Source organism: Marmota flaviventris, chromosome 9 (genome assembly GCF_047511675.1).
Source record: "Marmota flaviventris isolate mMarFla1 chromosome 9, mMarFla1.hap1, whole genome shotgun sequence".
Lineage (NCBI taxonomy): Eukaryota > Metazoa > Chordata > Mammalia > Rodentia > Sciuridae > Marmota > Marmota flaviventris.
Window position 1 is genome coordinate 1,050,740 of NC_092506.1, and position 19,200 is coordinate 1,069,939.

Below are 19,200 nucleotides of genomic sequence, written 5' to 3' on the forward strand. Positions count from 1 at the left end.
ATCTCCCAGGTCCCAGCTGATCCTCAGCACAACCCATGCCAGCAACTGTGTTTCCTTGCCTGGACACGGGCAGCCAAGCCCAATGCCCTAGTAAGCAATAACCCTGAACAAGGCGTGGGCTGGCCCTTGTATGAGGGGCTCACTATCACCAGCTCCTACTGGGCATGGCGAGGACCAGGCTCATGGACCTCTCACTCCATGCAGGCACAGTGCCCACAGCATCCACGGTGTGTGTTCGCAAGGTTTGCAACTGGTCCAGCTGGTACGACAGCAGCCGTCCAGAGCCTGGTATGGGAGGTGGCGACATGGAGACACTTGGGAACCTGAGGCAGAAGGGGTACCAAGTGTGCCAGGCCCCGGCAGCCATCGAATGCCGTGCAGAGAAGTTCCCCAGCACGCCGCTGCAACAGCTGGGCCAGAAGGTGAACTGCGACCCAGACAGAGGTCTGACATGCTTCAACAGTGAGCAAAGCCCGCCGCTCTGCCACAATTATGAGCTGCGAGTGCTGTGCTGCACCCATGTGCCCTGTGGTCACACCCCGTCCCCAGGTACCAGCACCATCAAACCTCAGTCAACAACACAAGGCACCTGCCAGCCTCAATGTGAATGGACAGAGTGGTTCGACACAAATTATCCCAAATCTGAGGAGGACGGGGGAGACATAGAGAGTTACGACAGGATTAGGGCAATGGGGGGCAGTATCTGTGAACACCCACAGGACATAGAGTGTGAGACAGACCTCTACCCTGGAAAGAGCCCAGAAACATTGGGACAGCAAGTAAAGTGTGACGTGCACTACGGCCTGGAGTGCCACAACAAGGACCAGACAGGGCTGTTCCCCATGTGCTACAACTACAGACTGCGAGTCCTCTGCTGCGGCACAAGCCACTGCGCAGAAACAGCTAGCAAACACCCACGGACCACAGTGCCAAGCAACACGACAAAGAGCACACACACACTAGGGTCAGGGTCAACAAAACCTACCAAACACATCCCCCAGCCTGCGACGGCACAGACCACCACCCAATGCCATCCCAGGTGTGAGTGGACAGAGTGGTTTGACATGGACTTCCCCACCTCTGGGGTCGAGGGCGGGGACATGGAGACCTATGAGAACATCAGGGCCGCAGGGGGCAAGATATGCCAGGAGCCCCAGAAGATACAGTGCCGGGCAGAGAATTACCCAGAGGTCAGCATCGACCAGATCGGGCAGGTGGTGACCTGCAACCCCCAGGTAGGGCTGGTCTGCAAGAACAAGGACCAGACGGGAAAGTTCAACATGTGTTTCAACTACAACGTGCGAGTGCTCTGCTGCGACTCCAGCCACTGCCCCACCACAGCCACGCCACTGCCACCCACTCCTTTGTCCACCACGCTGGCGCCCACCACCGCACTGCCCACTACCACCGCACTGCCCACCACCACACCCCTGTCCACCACCACCGCACTGCCCACCACCACCCAGACAACCACCTACTGCCAACCAAGTTGTGAGTGGACAGAGTGGTTTGACACGGATTTCCCCACCTCTGGGGAAGAGGGCGCAGACATGGAGACCTATGAGAACATCAGGGCCGCAGGGGGCAAGATGTGCCAGGAGCCACAGAAGATACAGTGCCGGGCAGAGAACTACCCAGAGGTCAGCATCGACCAGATCGGGCAGGTGGTGACCTGCCACCCCCAGGTCGGGCTGGTCTGCAAGAACAAGGACCAGACGGGCAAGTTCAACATGTGCTTCAACTACAACGTGCGAGTGCTCTGCTGCGACTCCAGCCACTGCCCCACCACGGCCACCACACTGGCGCCCACCACCACTGCACTGCCCACTACCACTGAGCTGCCCACCACCACCGCACTGCCCACTACCACCACGCTGCCCACCACCACCGCTCTGCCCAACACCAGCCCCCTGCCCACCACCACCGCACTGCCCACCACCACCCAGACCACCAACTACTGCCAACCGAGGTGTGAGTGGACAGAGTGGTTTGATATGGACTTCCCCACCTCTGGGGTCGAGGGTGGGGACATAGAGACCTATGAGAACATCAGGGCCGCCGGGGGCAAGATGTGCCAGGAGCCCAGGAAGATACAGTGCCGGGCAGAGAACTACCCTGAGGTCAGCATCGACCAGATCGGGCAGGTGGTGACCTGCCACCCCCAGGTCGGGCTGGTCTGCAAGAACAAGGACCAGACGGGCAAGTTCAACATGTGCTTCAACTACAACGTGCGAGTGCTCTGCTGCGACTCCAGCCACTGCCCCACCACGGCCACCCGACTGCCACCATCTCCTTTGTCCACCACGATGACGCCCACCACCGCACTGCCCACTACCACCACGCTGCCTACCACCACGCTGCCCACCACCACCGCGCTGCCCACCACCACCCCGTTGCCCACCACCACCCCCCTGCCCACCACCACCCAGACTACCACCTACTGCCAACCCAGGTGTGAGTGGACAGAGTGGTTTGACACGGACTTCCCCACCTCTGGGGTCGAGGGCGGGGACATGGAGACCTATGAGAACATCAGGGCCGCCGGGGGCAAGATGTGCCAGAAGCCCCAGAAGATACAGTGCCGGGCAGAGAACTACCCCGAGGTCAGCATCGACCAGATCGGGCAGGTGGTGACCTGCAACCCCCAGGTAGGGCTGGTCTGCAAGAACAAGGACCAGACGGGAAAGTTCAACATGTGCTTCAACTACAATGTGCGAGTGCTCTGCTGCGACTCCAGCCACTGCCCCACCACGGCCACCGCACTGCCACCGTCTCCTTGGTCCACCACACTGGTGCCCACCACCGCACTGCCCACTACCACCGCACTGCCCACCACCACCGCGCTGCCCACCACCACCGCGCTGCCCACCACCACCCCCTTGCCCACCACCACCCCCCTGCCCACCACCACCCAGACTACCACCTACTGCCAACCCAGGTGTGAGTGGACAGAGTGGTTTGACTCGGACTTCCCCACCTCTGAAGTTGAGGGCGCAGACATGGAGACCTATGAGAACATCAGGGCCGCAGGGGGCAAGATGTGCCAGGAGCCCCAGAAGATACAGTGCCGGGCAGAGAACTACCCAGAGGTCAGCATCGACCAGATCGGGCAGGTGGTGACCTGCCACCCCCAGGTCGGGCTGGTCTGCAAGAACAAGGACCAGACGGGAAAGTTCAACATGTGTTTCAACTACAACGTGCGAGTGCTCTGCTGCGACTCCAGCCACTGCCCCACCACGGCCACCACACTGGCGCCCACCACCACTGCACTGCCCACTACCACCGCGCTGCCCACCACCACCGCTCTGCCCAATACCAGCCCCCTGCCCACCACCACGGCACTGCCCACCACCACCCAGACCACCAACTACTGCCAACCGAGGTGTGAGTGGACAGAGTGGTTTGATATGGACTTCCCCACCTCTGGGGTCGAGGGTGGGGACATAGAGACCTACGAGAACATCAGGGCCGCCGGGGGCAAGATGTGCCAGGAGCCCAGGAAGATACAGTGCCGGGCAGAGAACTACCCTGAGGTCAGCATCGACCAGATCGGGCAGGTGGTGACCTGCCACCCCCAGGTAGGGCTGGTCTGCAAGAACAAGGACCAGACGGGAAAGTTCAACATGTGCTTCAACTATAACGTGCGAGTGCTCTGCTGCGACTCCAGCCACTGCCCCACCACGGCCACCCCACTGCCACCGTCTCCTTGGTCCACCACACTGGCGCCCACCACCGCACTGCCCACTACCACCGCACTGCCCACCACCACCGCGCTGCCCACCACCACAGCGCTGCCCACCACCACCCCCTTGCCCACCACCACCCCCCTGCCCACCACCACCCAGACTACCACCTACTGCCAACCCAGGTGTGAGTGGACAGAGTGGTTTGACACGGACTTCCCCACCTCTGGGGTCGAGGGCGGGGACATGGAGACCTATGAGAACATCAGGGCCGCCGGGGGCAAGATGTGCCAGAAGCCCCAGAAGATACAGTGCCGGGCAGAGAACTACCCAGAGGTCAGCATCGACCAGATCGGGCAGGTGGTGACCTGCCACCCCCAGGTAGGGCTGGTCTGCAAGAACAAGGACCAGACGGGAAAGTTCAACATGTGCTTCAACTACAACGTGCGAGTGCTCTGCTGCGACTCCAGCCACTGCCCCACCACGGCCACCGCACTGCCACCGTCTCCTTGGTCCACCACACTGGCGCCCACCACCGCACTGCCCACTACCACCGCACTGCCCACCACCACCGCGCTGCCCACCACCACCGCGCTGCCCACCACCACCCCCTTGCCCACCACCACCCCCCTGCCCACCACCACCCAGACTACCACCTACTGCCAACCCAGGTGTGAGTGGACAGAGTGGTTTGATTCGGACTTCCCCACCTCTGAAGTTGAGGGCGCAGACATGGAGACCTATGAGAACATCAGGGCCGCAGGGGGCAAGATGTGCCAGGAGCCCCAGAAGATACAGTGCCGTGCAGAGAACTACCCTGAGGTCAGCATCGACCAGATCGGGCAGGTGGTGACCTGCAACCCCCAATTCGGGCTGGTCTGCAAGAACAAGGACCAGACCGGCGAGTTCAACATGTGTTTCAACTACAACGTGCGAGTGCTCTGCTGCGACTCCAGCCACTGCCCCACTACGGCCACCCCACTGCCACCATCTCCTTTGTCCACCACGCTGGCGCCCACCACCGCACTGCCCACTACCACCACGCTGCCCACCACCACCGCGCTGCCCACCACCACCCCCTTGCCCACCACCACCCCCCTGCCCACCACCACCCAGACTACCACCTACTGCCAAATCAGGTGTGAGTGGACAGAGTGGTTTGACACGGACTTCCCCACCTCTGGGGTCGAGGGCGGGGACATGGAGACCTATGAGAACATCAGGGCCGCCGGGGGCAAGATTTGCCAGAAGCCCCAGAAGATACAGTGCCGGGCAGAGAACTACCCCGAGGTCAGCATCGACCAGATCGGGCAGGTGGTGACCTGCAACCCCCAGGTAGGGCTGGTCTGCAAGAACAAGGACCAGAAGGGCAAGTTCAACATGTGCTTCAACTACAACGTGCGAGTGCTCTGCTGCGAATCCAGCCACTGCCCCACCACGGCCACGCCACTGCCACCCTCTCCTTTGTCCACCACGCTGGCGCCCACCACCGCACTGCCCACTACCACCGCACTGCCCACCACCACACCCCTGTCCACCACCACTGCACTGCCCACCACCACCCAGACGACCACCTATTGCCAACCAAGGTGTGAGTGGACAGAGTGGTTTGACACGGACTTCCCCACCTCTGGGGAAGAGGGCGCAGACATGGAGACCTATGAGAACATCAGGGCCGCAGGGGGCAAGATGTGCCAGGAGCCCCAGAAGATACAGTGCCGGGCAGAGAACTACCCTGAGGTCAGCATCGACCAGATCGGGCAGGTGGTGACCTGCAACCCCCAATTCGGGTTGGTCTGCAAGAACAAGGACCAGACCGGCGAGTTCAACATGTGCTTCAACTACAACGTGCGAGTGCTCTGCTGCGACTCCAGCCACTGCCCCACCACGGCCACCGCACTGCCACCGTCTCCTTGGTCCACCACACTGGCGCCCACCACCGCACTGCCCACTACCACCGCACTGCCCACCACCACCGCGCTGCCCACCACCACCGCGCTGCCCACCACCACCCCCTTGCCCACCACCACCCCCCTGCCCACCACCACCCAGACTACCACCTACTGCCAACCCAGGTGTGAGTGGACAGAGTGGTTTGATTCGGACTTCCCCACCTCTGAAGTTGAGGGCGCAGACATGGAGACCTATGAGAACATCAGGGCCGCAGGGGGCAAGATGTGCCAGGAGCCCCAGAAGATACAGTGCCGTGCAGAGAACTACCCTGAGGTCAGCATCGACCAGATCGGGCAGGTGGTGACCTGCAACCCCCAATTCGGGCTGGTCTGCAAGAACAAGGACCAGACCGGCGAGTTCAACATGTGTTTCAACTACAACGTGCGAGTGCTCTGCTGCGACTCCAGCCACTGCCCCACTACGGCTACCCCACTGCCACCATCTCCTTTGTCCACCACGCTGGCGCCCACCACCGCACTGCCCACTACCACCACGCTGCCCACCACCACCGCGCTGCCCACCACCACCCCCTTGCCCACCACCACCCCCCTGCCCACCACCACCCAGACTACCACCTACTGCCAAATCAGGTGTGAGTGGACAGAGTGGTTTGACACGGACTTCCCCACCTCTGGGGTCGAGGGCGGGGACATGGAGACCTATGAGAACATCAGGGCCGCCGGGGGCAAGATTTGCCAGAAGCCCCAGAAGATACAGTGCCGGGCAGAGAACTACCCAGAGGTCAGCATCGACCAGATCGGGCAGGTGGTGACCTGCAACCCCCAGGTAGGGCTGGTCTGCAAGAACAAGGACCAGAAGGGCAAGTTCAACATGTGCTTCAACTACAACGTGCGAGTGCTCTGCTGCAAATCCAGCCACTGCCCCACCACGGCCACGCCACTGCCACCCTCTCCTTTGTCCACCACGCTGGCGCCCACCACCGCACTGCCCACTACCACCGCACTGCCCACCACCACACCCCTGTCCACCACCACTGCACTGCCCACCACCACCCAGACGACCACCTATTGCCAACCAAGGTGTGAGTGGACAGAGTGGTTTGACACGGACTTCCCCACCTCTGGGGAAGAGGGCGCAGACATGGAGACCTATGAGAACATCAGGGCCGCAGGGGGCAAGATGTGCCAGGAGCCCCAGAAGATACAGTGCCGGGCAGAGAACTACCCTGAGGTCAGCATCGACCAGATCGGGCAGGTGGTGACCTGCAACCCCCAATTCGGGCTGGTCTGCAAGAACAAGGACCAGACCGGCGAGTTCAACATGTGCTTCAACTACAACGTGCGAGTGCTCTGCTGCGACTCCAGCCACTGCCCCACCACGGCCACCCCACTGCCACCATCTCCTTTGTCCACCACGATGACGCCCACCACCGCACTGCCCACTACCACCACGCTGCCCACCACCACCGCGCTGCCCACCACCACCCCGTTGCCCACCACCACCCCCCTGCCCACCACCACCCAGACTACCACCTACTGCCAACCCAGGTGTGAGTGGACAGAGTGGTTTGACACGGACTTCCCCACCTCTGGGGTCGAGGGCGGGGACATGGAGACCTATGAGAACATCAGGGCCGCCGGGGGCAAGATGTGCCAGAAGCCCCAGAAGATACAGTGCCGGGCAGAGAACTACCCAGAGGTCAGCATCGACCAGATCGGGCAGGTGGTGACCTGCAACCCCCAGGTAGGGCTGGTCTGCAAGAACAAGGACCAGACGGGAAAGTTCAACATGTGCTTCAACTACAACGTGCGAGTGCTCTGCTGCGACTCCAGCCACTGCCCCACCACGGCCACCGCACTGCCACCGTCTCCTTGGTCCACCACACAGGCGCCCACCACCGCACTGCCCACTACCACCGCACTGCCCACCACCACCCCCTTGCCCACCACCACCCCCCTGCCCACCACCACCCAGACTACCACCTACTGCCAACCCAGGTGTGAGTGGACAGAGTGGTTTGACTCGGACTTCCCCACCTCTGAAGTTGAGGGCGCAGACATGGAGACCTATGAGAACATCAGGGCCGCAGGGGGCAAGATGTGCCAGGAGCCCCAGAAGATACAGTGCCGTGCAGAGAACTACCCTGAGGTCAGCATCGACCAGATCGGGCAGGTGGTGACCTGCAACCCCCAATTCGGGCTGGTCTGCAAGAACAAGGACCAGACCGGCGAGTTCAACATGTGTTTCAACTACAACGTGCGAGTGCTCTGCTGCGACTCCAGCCACTGCCCCACCACGGCCACCCCACTGCCACCATCTCCTTTGTCCACCACGATGACGCCCACCACCGCACTGCCCACTACCACCACGCTGCCCACCACCACCCCCCTGCCCACCACCACCCAGACTACCACCTACTGCCAACCCAGGTGTGAGTGGACAGAGTGGTTTGACACGGACTTCCCCACCTCTGGGGTCGAGGGCGGGGACATGGAGACCTATGAGAACATCAGGGCCGCCGGGGGCAAGATGTGCCAGAAGCCCCAGAAGATACAGTGCCGGGCAGAGAACTACCCTGAGGTCAGCATCGACCAGATCGGGCAGGTGGTGACCTGCAACCCCCAGGTAGGGCTGGTCTGCAAGAACAAGGACCAGAAGGGCAAGTTCAACATGTGCTTCAACTACAACGTGCGAGTGCTCTGCTGCGAATCCAGCCACTGCCCCACCACGGCCACGCCACTGCCACCCTCTCCTTTGTCCACCATGCTGGCGCCCACCACCGCACTGCCCACTACCACCGCGCTGTCTACCACCACCGCGCTGCCCACCACCACCCCCTTGCCCACCACCACCCCCCTGCCCACCACCACCCAGACTACCACCTACTGCCAACCCAGGTGTGAGTGGACAGAGTGGTTTGACTCGGACTTCCCCACCTCTGAAGTCGAGGGCGCAGACATGGAGACGTATGAGAACATCAGGGCCGCAGGGGGCAAGATGTGCCAGAAGCCCCAGAAGATACAGTGCCGGGCAGAGAACTACCCAGAGGTCAGCATCGACCAGATCGGGCAGGTGGTGACCTGCAACCCCCTGGTCGGGCTGGTCTGCAAGAACAAGGACCAGACGGGAAAGTTCAACATGTGCTTCAACTACAACGTGCGAGTGCTCTGCTGCGACTCCAGCCACTGCCCCACCACGGCCACCACACTGCCACCATCTCCTTTGTCCACCACGCTGGCGCCCACCACCGCACTGCCCACTACCACCACGCTGCCCTCCACCACCGCGCTGCCCACCACCACTGCACTGCCCACCACCACCCAGACCACCACCCAGTGCCAACCCAGGTGTGAGTGGACAGAGTGGTATGACACGGACTTCCCCACATCTGAGGTCGAGGGCGGGGACATGGAGACCTACGAGAACATCAGGGCCGCCGGGGGCAAGATATGCCAGGAGCCCCAGAAGATACAGTGCCGTGCAGAGAACTACCCTGAGGTCAGCATCGACCAGATCGGGCAGGTGGTGACCTGCAACCCCCAGGTCGGGCTGGTCTGCAAGAACAAGGACCAGAAGGGCAAGTTCAACATGTGCTTCAACTACAACGTGCGAGTGCTCTGCTGCGACTCCAGCCACTGCCCTGTCACAGCAGGCATTTCTTCCTCTACACTGCCCTCCACACCTGGTCCCACCAGTGGCCTGGGCTCCACTGTTCTCGTCAGCACACGCACCTTCCCTGAGCCTTGCTTCTGCAAGGCCTTTGGAGGGCTCTTCTCACCTGGTGAGTTGGATCACAGGGTCTCCCTTTCTTTCCCTGGTGGGTGTGTCCTGTCTTCTCTTATGGTCCACCTACCTATGGTGTAGTCTCCTCATGTCCTTGTCTGGCCATCCTTCTCCTCATGTGGCTGCCCTGTGCCCCTAGCCTTGGCAGTTGCCTTCAGGTCGTTAGCCTCCTTTGGGTGAGTGCTCTTGAGGTTGTTTTCTGTCTCGTAGGCGATGTCATCTACAACAAGACCGACAGAGCTGGATGCAACTTCTATGCCATCTGCACCCAGAAGTGTGGCATTGAGCGCTTCCATGGCACTTGCCCCACCTCCTCACCCACCATGTCCTCCATCCCTGTGCCCCCACCCTCACCGCCTCTTGGCTGTGATAATGCTGTTCCTCCCCGACAGGTAGGCTTCCCTTACCCTGTTGTGTAGGGATTTTGTCTGAGACCTCAGGTTTCAGAAGAGGGCCAGCACTTGCAATTGTTCTACTGCCCTTAGCGGTGGCCAATGACCAGCACCACCACCACCCGCATCCCCTCAGGCTTCGTTAGCGACCCATGCCCTGGTATCTTTTTGGGTGCAGGCGCTGAAAATCCAGGGTGTTGGTCATCACAGTCTTTTTTCCCTCTGGTGGCTCCTGTGCATGTGACCTCTATCTTAGGTGTGCTGGGTGATGGGACCCCATGAGCCGCCCCAGGTTGGCACCCTGCTTGTTCTCTGCTCCAGGTGAATGAGTCCTGGACCCTGGAGAACTGCACTGTAGCCAGGTGTGAGGGAAACAATCGTGTTGTCCTGCTAGAGCCATCGCCCGTGGCCAGCATCACCTGTGTGAACCAGCACATGCCCATCAAAGTGTGGAGCCAGAGCCAGCCTTGCCTCTTCCACTACGAGTGCGAGTGTGAGCAGGCAGTGGGTGGGGAACAAGCCGAGGCAGAGGAGCAGGCCCTGCGTGCAGCAGGCTGGGAGGTGGCCAGCCATCACTGACTGTAGACTGACTGCTCAGTGAACACGCTTGCTCTGTTAACCTGCAGGCGCATGTCCTCTGGGAAGGGCTAAGGATGCAAACCACGACCAGAGGGGATTTTTCTGGGGGTCTTGAGGATCTGCTTCTGTTACCAAGGGCACAGGGCATCACAGTCCTGCTGGCCTCAGGACAGCAGACACCCACAAGCCTCTCCGTCCTGAGGCCAGAGGTCCCAGATCAGGATGCAGGCCAGGCACCCTGAGAGGCCTGGGAGGGCCCTTCCTGCCTGTTAGTTCTAGGGGACCCAGGTGTCCTTATCTTGAGGCCACACCACTCCAGTCTCTGGCTGTGACTTGTCATGGCCTTCTCTGTGTGTCCTCTCCTGTCTCACTGGATTCAGGGCCACCGAGGTAATGCAGGCTGATCCCATTTCAAGATCCTTCTCTGAATCCTCTGCAAAGACCCCTTTCCCATAAGGTCACAGACACAGGTCCAAAGGTACATATGGCTTATGGGGACAAAATTAAACCCATGACACACATTTTGTAGATGAGGCAACTGAGGCCTAGAGACTTGTGTGGCTGCCCTGAGTCACAGTGGGGCTGAGGAAGAGGACCTCCAGCCTGTGTGTCCCACAGGTTTCTGCAGTGGATGGGGCCACTGGAACTTCATGACATTCGACGGTACCTCCTACTCCTTCCGGGGCAACTGTACCTACACCCTCATGAGGGAGATCCACCCTCGCCATGGGAACCTGAGCATCCTCATTGACAACCACCACTGCAGGGCCCACGACACGGCCAGCTGCCCCCAAGCCCTCCGAGTGCACTACGAGTCCACAGAGATCATCCTCACTATCACCAACACCAGCGCCGGAGAGGAGAGCCTGGTGGGTCCCTGGGCAGGTGGAGCAGGCCCTCCCCATGCAGAGGCCAGGAGTGTGCCTTCCTCCCTGCGGTGGCAGTCCCCAGGGGTGCAGGAGGACCCACAGGGCAGGCTGCCTGAGGCAGAGCACATCTGTAGGCCCCACGTCCCTGAAGGAAAACCCAGTCTCTCGGACGGAGGTGGACATGCTGGCCTCCAGTGCTCAGGGATCAGAACCCCTAAAAGCTGCCTGGACCTGCCCCTGGCTAGGGTTTCCTGCACTTCCCCAGATCCTTTTCAACCACATGCGGGTGAGCCGGGGCTTCAGCAAGAACGGCATTAGCGTGTCCGTGACGGGGGCCACCACGATGGGCATCCACATTCCTGCTGTTGGCGTGAGCATCACTTTCAATGGGCACACCTTCCAGATCCAGTTGTCCTATGGCTACTTTGGCCACAACACGGAGGGCCAGTGCGGTGAGTGGGTGCAGCCTGGCTCCCAGCTGCCTGCTCTCCCCCAACCACCTGTCCAGGCCAGAGCCATCTCTGGGCCTCCCAGTCGATAGAAGGACTTGGGTCAGAGGATACAGCCAGAGGCTTCCTGGGCTCCAGCCTGCAGTGACCTCTGCCCCACTCCCCAGGCACCTGCACCAACAGCCAGAGTGATGACTGCCGCCGGCCTGATGGCACCATCGCCCCCACCTGCCAGGACATGGCCAAGACCTGGGTGATGCCTGACAGTAGCCGAGAGGACTGCCAGGCAGTACCCCACCTTCCTGTCACCACCAGCCCCCCACCCCCAGTGTACAGCACAACTAGCTCCACCCCCTGCCCCATCTCACCCCTCTGCAAACTGATGCTGAGCGGGTGAGTCCTTGGCTTTGATATGGTGGGTGTGGGCAACAAGCCCTGCCCGGCTGGATTCTTCTGGGCACAGAGCACTTAGCCCTGCAACCTCTTGTCTGAAGGGTCTTTGCTGAGTGCCACAGCCTCATCCCACCTGGTCCCTTCTTCCATACCTGCGTGAGTGACAGCTGCCAGGCTGACACCCTCATGCTTTGCCAGAACCTGGAGGCCTATGCGGCACTGTGCCGCTCCCGGGACGTGTGTGTGGACTGGCGCAACGCTACCAGTGGGCTGTGTGGTGAGTGGAGCAGACCCAGGCTTCCAGCCTCCTGAGCCTGCCTGATGCCCATCTAACACCTGTCTCTGCCCGCAGACCACCCCTGCCCACCCACCAAGAGGTACAGGCCATGTGGCCCCATGCAGCCTGCAGCCTGTGACTCCAGGTGAGCTCAGGCTGGGCAGTGGCTTCCTGGGCTCCAGCAGTCTTCCAGGGGCAGCAGTCTCCTCGGTCTGTGTAGGCCAGCCAGAGGTCCAGAGGAACCAGAAGACCAGAGCACGTTGGGGCTCTGACCCTGAGCTCTGTGGCCCCCAACTCCAGGACTCCCTGGAACTCCTCCAGAGCTTCCAATCCCTTGGGCAGGGCAAGACACCAGGGAGGATGCCCATCTACATTCTGACTCTGGCCACTGTGGCCATCCCCACCCTTCCTTGGCTGCTTGTAAGGGGCTCAGAATCCTGCTCTTCTTCCCTGTAGGACCCACAGTCCCCTGAGCTCACAACTGGCTGAGGGCTGCTTCTGCCCTGAGCACCAGCTCCTCTTCAGCTTGAGCACAGACATCTGTGTGCCTGAATGCTGTAAGCATGTCCCCCGCTACAGAACGTGGAGCCCATCTTCACCTGCATAGACAGGGTCCCCTGTGTCACAGGCCCCATTCTGCCAGGCCAGAGCATAAGGTGGCCACAGCAAGGCCTACAGTCTTGCAGAGCCCCAATGGCCCCCTGGAGCCAGCTGCACAGGGCATAGAGCTCTTGTGCTTGTTACTGCTCCTGTCCTGGGCCACTCAGGACTAGAGTAGCAAGGACCCCTGGAAAATTCCCCACCCCAAACCCTGTCCCAGCAACACCACACCCATGAGTTCTCCCAGGGCTTCTGCTCCATCCTGGTGGGAAGACAAAGGCCTAAAGTGGGCGGGCGACCAGTCCCAAGAGCACACATAGTCCGTGGCCTGGGCCCCATCTACCCAGCACCCTGAGTGACTCTTCCCTTCTTCCAGCCTGCGTGGGACCAGATGGGTCTCCCAAATTTGTGAGTGGTTCTGCCCCCACCTGCCCCTACCCCATCTTGAGCTGAGGGAGGGAGGGAGGGAGCACCCTACCTTGAGTGGCCAGCTCTGCCACAGTCCTGGGGCTGACATCCTTCCTGCCCTGTCACTCAGTCTGTGAAAGGCCAACCCTGCTGATGGGGACCTGGCCTGCTCTTGCACAGCTGGGAAAGCTGAGACCTCATCTGGAGCCAGCCCTGTAGCCTGTGGTGACCCTGGCATGGTCTTTTGCAGCTGGGAGAGCAATGGATCAGCAACTGCCAGTCCTGTGTGTGTGATGAGGGCTCAGCATCCGTGAGGTGCAAGCCGGTGCAGTGTGAGGTCCAGGACCTGCCTCTGCAGTGTGGGCAGCCTGGTTTCATGGCCCTAACCAGGCCCCAGGCCAACAACCCCTGCTGCTCTGAGACACTGTGTGGTGAGCACCCAATAGCAGGAGTTGGGGTTGGGGAGCAGAGGGGATGTGTGTCCTGGCCTGACCTTAGCTGGACCACTTGGTGGGGCGGCCTCAAGGCGCTTCCGTTTTCCACCTGAAGATGAGGCTAGTACCTCTGGTTTGACCCCTAGATGGTCCCGGGCTTGGGAAGGGTTGGGGGTGAGAAACACAGCAGCCTCTGAGAACCAGAAGCCTGCACATCCAGGAAGGGACAGAAGCATGCCACTGGGCGGCTCCCCTGACAGGCCCCCTTCTCCACAGTCTGCAATGTGACCACCTGCCCCCAGGACCCACCTGAGTGTGGGCCTGGGCAGGAGCTGACCTACACCCAGGAACAGAGCAGCTGCTGCCCCAACTTCAGCTGCCGTGAGTGGAGTGGGCAGGGTGGGGCAAGGCTGCACCCCAACCCCCTCTGGGACCTTGTTGCTTAGGAGAGTGGGCAGGGCAGGGAGGGACCCAGGTGCACTCAGCCCTCCTTTTCCTTTCAGGACCTAAGCTGTGCAACTACAATGGCACTGTCTATGGGGTAAGGGCTTGGCCTGGGCATGGTGCTGGCAGGTCTCGGGGGCAGGTGGGGTACCCATCTTCCTCAGTCCCCTGCCTCACGGGTACATCTCTGCACCCTGTTCTCAAGAGCACTGGAAGGCTGGCCTCCATACATGTTCATGCATTTCAGCTTTAGGGACCTTGCAGAAGGCAGTCAAATGTTAACTCTGGGGTCCCTGCCCATGGCAGCCCCTGCCCACCAAGTCCTGTGCTCTGCTAGGGACACATTTACATTCCAGTTGAGGAAGAAACAGTTCCTCTGTGCCCCACCTGGCCACAGGGAGGGTCCTGGCCCTGAGTCCCACCCAGTATCCTTGGTGCACCCCCTGATCTACTGTAGGTCGGAGCCACCTTTCCAGGGGTCATTCCCTGCCACATATGCATCTGCGTCTCCATGGGAACCCAGGCCCCAACTGTGCAGTGTAAGGAGGTTGCCTGTACCACCTCCTGCCCCCAGGTGAGCCCGAGACTCGGAGACCCAGCTCCAAATGCCTACCTGGTGACAGCCACCAGGAGGATATTCCAGCTCAGCCTACACTGGGGCCTTATTTTTCGCCACAGACAGGGTATGAAGTAGGAAGAGTGGAAGGGGGATTGAAGGGACAAGACCTGTGGGCTACTGGGACAGGGGTTAGGCTAAGCAGGGACAAGTAGGAAGGGGGATATAGCACTGGGAAGGGACATGGCCTCACAGCAGGTGGCTACCAAGGAGGTATGCAGGCCCCCTGGCGTGTGGTAGGAAGGCAGGCTGGGCTGGAGGAGAGAGACCTGACCATCCCTTCTGCCCTTCAGGGCTTTGAGTATTCAAGATCAGACAGACAGTGTGTTCCGATCACCTGCTTCACACCGGAGGGCCAGTCAGTCCAGGTAATTTAAGAAGGCTTTAGAGATGGGACTCTCCTGGGAAATCCTCACCTCGGTGGGGCTCAGCTCCAGGCACTAACCCCGCAGTGCCTTCCTTCCCTGCATTTCAGCCCAATGAAACCTGGGTCAGCAGCCATGTGGACAACTGCACTGAGTACCGCTGTGAGACCAAGAGTGGGATCCCCGTGCTGACCCCACGGCCCAAGCCTTGCCCTGACGTGTCCAACTGCAGTGTGAGCATCTGGGAAACCCCGCCCCAAGAGGGCCTACCCATGGGGAATTACCATCCCCAAAGACCCCACTCCCGCCATGCCCAGGGAAGGTCTCCTGGAGCCCACCCCACTCCAGGAATATTCCCTATCCTTGGCCCTGCAGGGGATCCTCAGGAAAGCTGGGTGCTGCTACTCCTGTGAGGAAAGGGGTGAGTCGAGGCTCCTTCCTACCACCCTCCAGTTCTGCCCCATGACTCCTGCCAGAAGCTGACAGTCTTCTCATATGAGGCGGCAGTGGGACCCCAGGTCCCAGATCCACCCCTGAGGAACGGAAGGGGTGGTTATGATGGAGGGGAGGCTCCCCTAGTCCAGGGCCTTGCAGTGAGGATCTGAACTGTCTTTTTCCAAGACTCGTGCCAAGTTCGTGACACCCTGACCGTCCTGCGGTACCAGGGCTGTGAGACGGAGACTGTGGTCAACGTCAGCTTCTGCGAGGGCTCCTGTCCTGGAGTGTCCAAGTGAGTGGACAACGTGGTCTGTCAAGAGTATAGCAGAGCTAATAGGCCACCCACAGTCACCTAGGGCCTGTCTGTGGGCCTGCTGACCAGCTCTGAGTCAGGAGGCCACACCTGCTACAGGAAGGAGGGAACAGGCTTCCAGCAGGGTGCTCTCTCCATGTCCATCTGCGCATAGCTCCATCCCTAAGGAACGGAAGGGGTGGTTATGCATGGAGGGGAGGCTCCCCTAGTTCAGGGGAGCTGACCAGGCCAGGGGTAAACTCCAGGGCCTAGGGAGGATCCAGAAATGTCTGCCCAGAGTTAGTGAGATGGAGGAGCCAGTTCATGGTCAGGGATCTTCGGGGTCCACAGAAGGCAAAACAGGGTTCAAAGTGACCCTGAACACCCAGAGAGCCCAGGAAGGGAAAGCCTGTGTGCTTGGGGAGATGACCAGGGGCCACTTGTGGACAGATGGGGCAGCTATCAAGAGCATAGAGGAACATAAACACTGTAGTTGCTAAGAGAAACCTCAGGGATAGGGGGCCATCCTAAGGGTAGCACCATGTCCACAGGTACTCAATGGAGGCCCAGGCCATGCAGCAAAAGTGCACCTGCTGCCAGGAGAGGAGGACCCACCAGGAGGCTGTGATCATGCGGTGTCCCAACGGCACAGACATTCAGCACACCTACACCCAAGTGGACGAGTGCAGCTGCTCCCTGTCCTGCCTCTCCTTAACCCAGGCTCCCATGGACACACACATCTAGGGGTCACTGGTGGGGAACATCCTGGCCCCCATCCCTGTGCCCCTCCTCCTGGAGCCAGAACACGCATCACTGACTACAAAAACCTTGGGTGGGCCTGTGAGCCTTTGTGGCTCCCAGTGCCTCTGTCCTACTTCTCCCTGCCAGTGCCCTGGAACATTATGGACAGTGAGGATCCACTTGAGGAAGGCACAGGCAGGTGTCCTGCCCTCAGAGACCCTCCAGCCTGTCTGGGTCACTTACCATCAGGCCCCACCCTGGCCTTATGCCTTCCTGATGGCATCAAGATGCCCTGAAGCAAAACTGAGCACCTGCTGCTGCCATCTCACCACAGGCCTGGGGGCCCCAACCCACAGGGCTCTAAGAGGCAAGATTTTCTGCCAGGCGCCAGGGAGCTCCATCAGGCATGGGGGCTACCTGTCCATGTCTGCACCCTAGGGCTGGCTGGAGGGGACTTGGGGGCTGCTACGGGTGGGATGGAGGGGAGCCCCCAAGTACCCCTCTGCTCACTTAGCCTCAAACTACAATAAACCCTGGCATTGTGTGTCTCCTTCCTGAGTCTTTATCTGCCAGCTCTATCTGTGGGCCTGTTCCGGCTGATGAACCTGGCAGGGCCACACACACAAAGAGCCTCTGGGAGGGACAGGCAGCAGGGCAATGGGAATCTGTGGGTCATGTGCAGGCCCCTGGGCACCACTGGATGCCAATCTTGGGCTGTGGGTATACTGGCCAGGCCTGCAGACACCAGCCTAGCCATTATAGGGACAGGGGGGCAGCTAACATATGTAAGACTGGATCACATGCAAAGACTGAAGAGTCTGTGGACAGCAGGGAGGCAACCCTGACCCCAGACATCATGGAGGTGTGGCTGCCTCCCAGCACAGGAGTATGAGGTGGGGGCCGGATATGTGCACAGCCTTGCTCAGGCCCCAGGGGCTGCAACTGATGCTGGCACTCCATGTCCACCACCACCTCCAACTCAAAGGCTGGGGATATGGAGGTGGGGTGCAACAGGAAATCTACCAACGAGGACACAAACATAGTGTGGGACGCAGGGTACCCTAACTGGGCTTGGCTGCATAGGAAGGGCAAGAAATTAAGTGGGCAAGGGCCTACTATAAGTGGTGCTGCATCCTGGGGAGGCAGAGACCATGCTGGCTACCATGCTGACCAAGAAGCCTTTGAAGGGGCAGGGGGTCTCTGCCTCAGGCTGTCCAGCCCCCAGGACGTGGCAGTGGTCAGGCTCTGCAACATAGAGCTCCTGCTCCTTCCTAGGGCCTGATGAAGAGCATCTGGTTTCCCCTCATGGCTATGGCCAAGCCTGGCAGGCAGGCCACCCCACAACTGGACCAGAGGTAATCCAAGGGACTAACAAGGCTGCAGGTGAACAGCAGGGACACATGTGGTCACTGGGGTCGCCTTCTTCATGTTTACTCTACATCTCAGAGTCTGACCTCCTAGAAAGTGTGGCAAGTCCCTTCTCTGTCTGGGTCTCTATCACACCAGTCATTCCCGTGGCACTGTCACCTGCCTGGGACAAGCACACATGCCAAGCTTTCAGTGTGCCAGGGCATCATCCTTTCATCCCGACCAAGGTCTCATGCAGTGTGTGCTATTACTGTTCCCACTTTACAGTCGGGAAACTGAGGACAGAAATAAGAAGATGCTTCAGAAGGGGTAAAAGTCCTCTCTAAACCACAGGTTCATTGCAGTGCCAGGGGAGGTAACTGCAAAAACAGAACAAGGAATAAAATCAAGAGTGCTAGTTACTTTAAATATATTTTTAAAGGGATTTCTGGCTTCTAGATGGAAAAGTAGGCATCTCTTTCCCCAAAGATAAAAGGCATGACAATGAGAGGAACTTTAAAATAGGAGCAACTGAAAGTGACAGTGAGTTAGTAGACAGATGCCTTCCTGAGAAGCAAAGACTCTGGAAGCACTGATGGTGAGCTTACAGGAAGTGCACTCTTGGCCCCAGCCACCAGCCCCCTCAGGAAGCCAGCACTCTAGAGTGCCAAAGCTCCAACAAAACGGGTGAAAGGCCCTGTAGTAGGATTTTTCCCCCCAAGATTTAAGGATACTGAGGACAGATCTCAAGTTTTGATATTTTTCTATTGAGCTCCACAGAAAGGAACAGAGAGGGCAGAGAGGCAGTATATGACGAGGTAGTGACCTTCCAGAAGGAAAAACAAAAGCCCCAGGACTGGAAGGCACTCCAAGAATGCCATAGAGATGGAGAAAGGCAGTCCACTCCTCACTCACGCAGTGAGATTCTGGAACACCAAGCACAAACATCAAGGTTGCCAGATAGAAGCAGCAGGTCACCTGCTGAGGGGCACAATTCTGGTGGCCTCTGGCCCTATGTCAGTTGTGCTGGACATCAGGAGACAGTGTGCAGTGCCTGAAGGTGCCAAGGAAAAATGTCTCTAAGCACAAAGTTCCACACCCAACAAAACTCTTCTGTAAGAGTGGCAGGAAGAAAACTAGTGACAAAGAGTCAGGCAGATGCCTTACACAGACCCT

The 19,200-nt window shown here is 59.8% G+C and overlaps 1 protein-coding gene across 1 annotated transcript in view; it reads left to right on the forward strand.

Annotated features, from left to right (window-relative positions):
* Positions 1-16,680, forward strand: part of Muc5b (mucin 5B, oligomeric mucus/gel-forming) — a 33,436-nt gene extending 16,756 nt beyond the window's left edge. Inside the window, exons 31-49 of the mRNA XM_071616899.1 lie at positions 220-9,378; positions 9,591-9,772; positions 10,094-10,265; positions 10,970-11,220; positions 11,486-11,672; positions 11,837-12,062; positions 12,164-12,339; positions 12,415-12,484; positions 12,796-12,896; positions 13,316-13,347; positions 13,598-13,778; positions 14,058-14,162; positions 14,285-14,322; positions 14,683-14,799; positions 15,135-15,209; positions 15,317-15,439; positions 15,582-15,627; positions 15,828-15,936; positions 16,488-16,680. Coding sequence (XP_071473000.1) covers positions 220-9,378; positions 9,591-9,772; positions 10,094-10,265; positions 10,970-11,220; positions 11,486-11,672; positions 11,837-12,062; positions 12,164-12,339; positions 12,415-12,484; positions 12,796-12,896; positions 13,316-13,347; positions 13,598-13,778; positions 14,058-14,162; positions 14,285-14,322; positions 14,683-14,799; positions 15,135-15,209; positions 15,317-15,439; positions 15,582-15,627; positions 15,828-15,936; positions 16,488-16,680 — 11,543 coding nt within the window. The remainder of the gene's footprint in view (positions 1-219; positions 9,379-9,590; positions 9,773-10,093; positions 10,266-10,969; positions 11,221-11,485; positions 11,673-11,836; positions 12,063-12,163; positions 12,340-12,414; positions 12,485-12,795; positions 12,897-13,315; positions 13,348-13,597; positions 13,779-14,057; positions 14,163-14,284; positions 14,323-14,682; positions 14,800-15,134; positions 15,210-15,316; positions 15,440-15,581; positions 15,628-15,827; positions 15,937-16,487) is intronic.
* The last annotated feature ends 2,520 nt before the right edge of the window (positions 16,681-19,200 follow it).